Source organism: Macadamia integrifolia, chromosome 6, assembly GCF_013358625.1.
Source record: "Macadamia integrifolia cultivar HAES 741 chromosome 6, SCU_Mint_v3, whole genome shotgun sequence".
In the NCBI taxonomy this organism is placed as follows: Eukaryota; Viridiplantae; Streptophyta; class Magnoliopsida; order Proteales; family Proteaceae; genus Macadamia; species Macadamia integrifolia.
The window spans coordinates 14920284-14924809 of NC_056562.1; the positions used below are offsets into that span (position 1 = coordinate 14920284).

The 4526-nt window shown below is 37.0% G+C and overlaps 1 protein-coding gene across 1 annotated transcript; it reads right to left on the reverse strand.

The window, feature by feature from the left end:
• Nucleotides 1-1020: 1020 nt before the first annotated feature.
• Nucleotides 1021-4520, reverse strand: LOC122081228 (proteasome subunit beta type-4-like). Its single transcript, XM_042648253.1, has 6 exons — nt 4478-4520; nt 4202-4278; nt 2843-2972; nt 2461-2620; nt 2170-2355; nt 1021-1600 (listed from the first exon to the last, which is right to left on the reverse strand). The coding sequence occupies exons 2-6, from the start codon at nt 4218-4220 to the stop codon at nt 1487-1489; spliced, it is 609 nt and encodes a 202-aa protein (XP_042504187.1). The 5' UTR covers nt 4221-4278; nt 4478-4520; the 3' UTR covers nt 1021-1486.
• Between the last annotated feature and the right edge of the window lie 6 nt (nt 4521-4526).

The following is a 4526-nucleotide window of genomic DNA, read 5'->3' on the forward strand; positions in this document are numbered from 1 at the left end:
AAAACGGATTGTCCTGAACTCCTGATGAACCTTTGTCTTGATTACAACTTTAGGTGAGTTTGGCACAAGCTTGATATTTAACGACACAACCTTTTTTTCCTATTGGTAAATATTTGACGATACAACTCTACACACTAAACAATTTAAACAATTTACGAAACAAAAGAAATAAGTAAATATTTAAGGAACATCCAAATTTCAGACCGAATACATGTACATGATGGAACGACATATCATAGAATACGTGATTTGATTTGATAGGCTGCCTACAGAAGTAGTTGACCGACCGCCGATCTATTCCTACAAGATGAGTAAATCTACAATTATTCAGTGGAAGGGGGAGTCAAGATTTCTATCCCTAAACATTTGGGAAAAGAGGAGCCAAGTAGAACCCCATCATCAACCAATAGGTCATGAGAACCCCTTCATGGACTGTCGAATAGTACTATTTTAGCGGCCAAGGAGACAGGAACTACTTAGTTTGAACTTAACCTTGGCATGTTAATAGAGAACCACGATGTTTACCTGTCCATGAAATTCCAGCCTCATTTGACATGCCATATAGAAAAAAGATGCCCATAAGCATATGTTTTGTAGATTCTCCTATTTTAAACAATCTTTTTTTTTTTCTTCTTTTGTTAACCAAGGTGTCCGGACCAACTTATACGCATCTCAACTAATTTTTGAGGAGACTAACTCAGCAAACCACCACCACGGTCTCCACTTAAATCGTAAATGCACAGATGGAGAATTGAACTTAGGACCGTGAACTTATCCTAATGTTTTCAATATATATGTAACTTGTCGAGACAAGATAAATTTTGATCAGGTCTTTCTTGACACTATATGAAGATATGGTAATGTCCAAAAAGTTTGGGCACTAATCAAACTACAACATGGTCGATATAGCGGCAATGACTAAAAGCCATTTTGTCCCCTACCAATAAAAGGTCAATTAACAAAGTCACATGAATGGTTGCAATGCTTAAATGAAAATGCAGAAATTGTTTATGCTTGATCTTTAAAAAGGTAAATTTTTCGCATTATCCCTCCTTTTTTCCATCTTCAGTGTTTTTACAGTGATATGAGATACAAGCATGAGGGCATGGATATGAAAGGCAGGAACTGGACCTTTAATCGTCTGGGACACCACAAAGGCACAAACAACCTGGAGTAACAACCAACTGCGTTTGTTACATGGCAAAGCTTGTGGTGTAAACTCAGCAGGCACAGGGGAGGAGCCTACCTGAACACTGGATCTGCGTGTCAGGTAAGCTGCTACGGAGGCTCTATATTGGCAGGCCGAGCCCAAATTAAGATTTGTACTCAAAACACCCCAGACCATCCGAATGGAACCACAAACTATCATGAATGAAACACAAGAAGACAAGAAGAGAATCCCCAGAAAGTCTTCAACACATGTTTAACTGGGTCTGCAATATGCATCGGGGAATCAAAAATGTCAGGAAATAATACTAGAAGCTGGCTACCATGATCCTTCAGCACCCTTTGTTGGATTCTCAAAAGCAGAGAATCCCCAGAAAGTCTTCAATGAGTAAGGCTGATAAATGACTGCCCCTGCTTCTGTGATCTTCGCAATCTGCACTTTCAAAGGAACCAATATATTAGAACATAGAAAGATTACCGGGTCACAATGCAAAGTAGACAATGTTGGGAAAGAAGGAGGGGTTGGGATTCATTTAAAAAAAAAAAAAGGGGGGGGGGGTTCGGAGGCCTGGAATTTGAGGGGCTGAGAGTTCATTGTCCATAATTTTGAGTCAAACCACCATTTGTAACATGGCATCAACTTACCAGGTCACCATGCAAAGTTGACTGAATGGCTGTTTCCACTAGGGCAAAGCGTGAGCCTTCCATGCTTTACCACAAGTTTGTGTTTTTAAGGTTGTCGGTGGATGATTTCATAGTTCAAAATTTTGACTGAAATATTGAAATGTGGTGAAATATTTCACTTTCGAAAATTGTTGAAATGAAATAACACACCTTCTTTTAATTTTTTTTTTTTCGCAACACCACCTCAACTAAGCCTTTTCTCAAGTAAATGAGACTTTCATTTTCTTTTTAATGAAATAATACCAATGGACAAGTGAAATTTACATTTTTATACTAAGGAGTACCAAGAATGTCATGAAAGTCAGGGAAGAACTGGACCTGAAGTTTGTTGACAGCTGACACATCACGGTATAAAAGTACACGCATGCATTTCTCCAGTAGCTTAACACCATCTTCAAAACTGATGTTCTCATGCCACTCCTCACGAAGGATTGGTCGTGCAAGGTGATTCCCAAATCCAGTGGCTATATGATTGTCCTCAAAATGAACACCAATCATACTGACCTGCACAACGGAATCCACAATAAATAAGACAAAAGAAAAAGGTTCAACTAACTTAAATAACAGAAATTACAGATAAAAGAAATTGCCGTGCAATACTGGCAGTACCATTCCAAGATACTTCTGTCCATTTTTCACTCCACCAAGAACAAGTGAGTTCCACAGAGGATTGAATTTGTTGCGTCGATTATACATCATCCGGGTTAAATAGTTGTGAACCTCTTTGGGCCCCAAAGAGTTCCCATCATCCCACATATTGTCATGTAAACTGCAAAGATCCAACCTCAAAAAATGTCAAGCACTCTTCCAGTGTCAAACACACGACACAGGACCAACTAAAACCAAAAGGTGGAGGACCATACAGGATCATGTTCTACGTGCACCCATTCATTTCAGTTAGGTTCAGCATATGCACACAAAAGATGGTTGTGTTTTTAACAAATTTGATACCTTCATAGAAAACTTTCTTTCTAAATGGATAAAAGCTTACATAAGTTCATCGAGATAACGTAAAATCTCCTGGAAATCGCTTATTTCTCCACTTGCACCAAAAAGGGAATGTTTTCCAATTGGTTTTAATCGCTCCACACTCTTGTAACGCAAAGTGTATCCATAGGAACCTGTCAACCGAGCGATAATAATTTTCTTAGAAATATGCACAAGTTAATTGTAAAGACAATTATGGAATGTTCCAACAGTAACATGGACATGAATTCTAACAGACCCTAAATAATTTAATTACATGTAACTCTACGAGAATTAAGGACATGAATCCTAACAAAAGCCAAAATTTTGAACCAATGATGATTCCGAGATAAGCAATGTATATAATGAAGAGGATGCCAAGGGAAATGTATCACGAAGTTGTAATGTGGTTCCATTTTATGTTTCATAATTACCCACAACCACCTTGTGTGATAAGAATGGTTCACACAAAGCAGATCTTGATCTTGACATATAGAAAACATAAAAACAAAAACAAAAACAATATAAAATAAAATAACCAGATGGATTTCAGAGCAAAGCCATGGATAATATACTAGATAGCAATAGCAATAACTAATAATAACGTAATTAAGTTAATTGGGAGATACATTGCTAATGTGATACTGTAATCTTCAATTAAACCGGTAGCAAAACAGAAACTTTTCTTAGAGAATAAAAGTCCAGATTAGGGAGAAGTAGCATAAATCGAAATCGGGTAGTCAGATGAACTCAAAGCTCGGATCGAGTTCTGTTTTCGGGGTATAGAACACTCGCTGAAAATATCAAGTCTATCCAAGGGTTGGATTTGGAGTTACGAAGCAATCCTGGTGGTACTAAGAGAGTGGTACAACGGTAAATTAACAACTCAGATTAAAACTCAGAAAACAAAAATATAATGGCCAATCGATTCTGATTACAAGACATAAATATCAGCAACACTAAATCAATAGAAACATTAAATCAATTCAGCAATCAGACAGAAAGTATTAACGTGGGAAAACAGTTGCAGAATGAAATTCTCAAATATATCCAGATCATCATCAGAAGAAAAAACGACCACAGGAAGACATAAGACAAAGAAATGATGCATATATTTTAATTCGATATATCTTCTTATGCAAACTTTGCCACGTCAATGCGATTACAACAGCTAAATTACACATTCATAGGTAAGGAAACAGCAAATCCTTTTTGTATTAAAATTAACTTGATAAGAACAAATACGGGAGTAATCTCTATAGAGCTAACTTGGAATCATCCAAACCAGTCTACCATTGATACCATGACAACATCAAATTAGAAGGATGAAAATGAAATAACAGAGATACTGCCTACAGGTATGAAGGTAGGTTCAGTAATTAACCTCCCATATCAGCAGCCATGAGAATTCCATCTTTGTATTTGATAGCTACAACTGACGTACCGGTGACATATGGATTTCTGTATTGAAGCTAAACTCAGTGATAACCTTGAAAAAAATATCTACTAACATTAAACTACGGAACTACAAATAAACTAAAAACGGCCAATAACCCTAAATATTTACATTACAACTCCAACCATGTGTTTCAGAGTTCTGGTTGAATCACAACCCATTACATTCCATGAACCCTAGAAAAGTTTCTTAAAGATAACTTACAGTGTTCTTTCAGATCCGAATTCAGAACTCGCTAAATGTTGGTGTGCGT

Coding starts and splice junctions, on each gene's coding strand:
- LOC122081228 (XM_042648253.1), bottom strand. Junction 2,621..2,842: donor CGTTATCTCGATGAACTTAT/GTAAGCTTTTAT, acceptor GGATCTTTGCAG/TTTACATGACAATATGTGGG. Junction 1,601..2,169: donor CAGCTGTCAACAAACTTCAG/GTCCAGTTCTTC, acceptor TTGAAAGTGCAG/ATTGCGAAGATCACAGAAGC.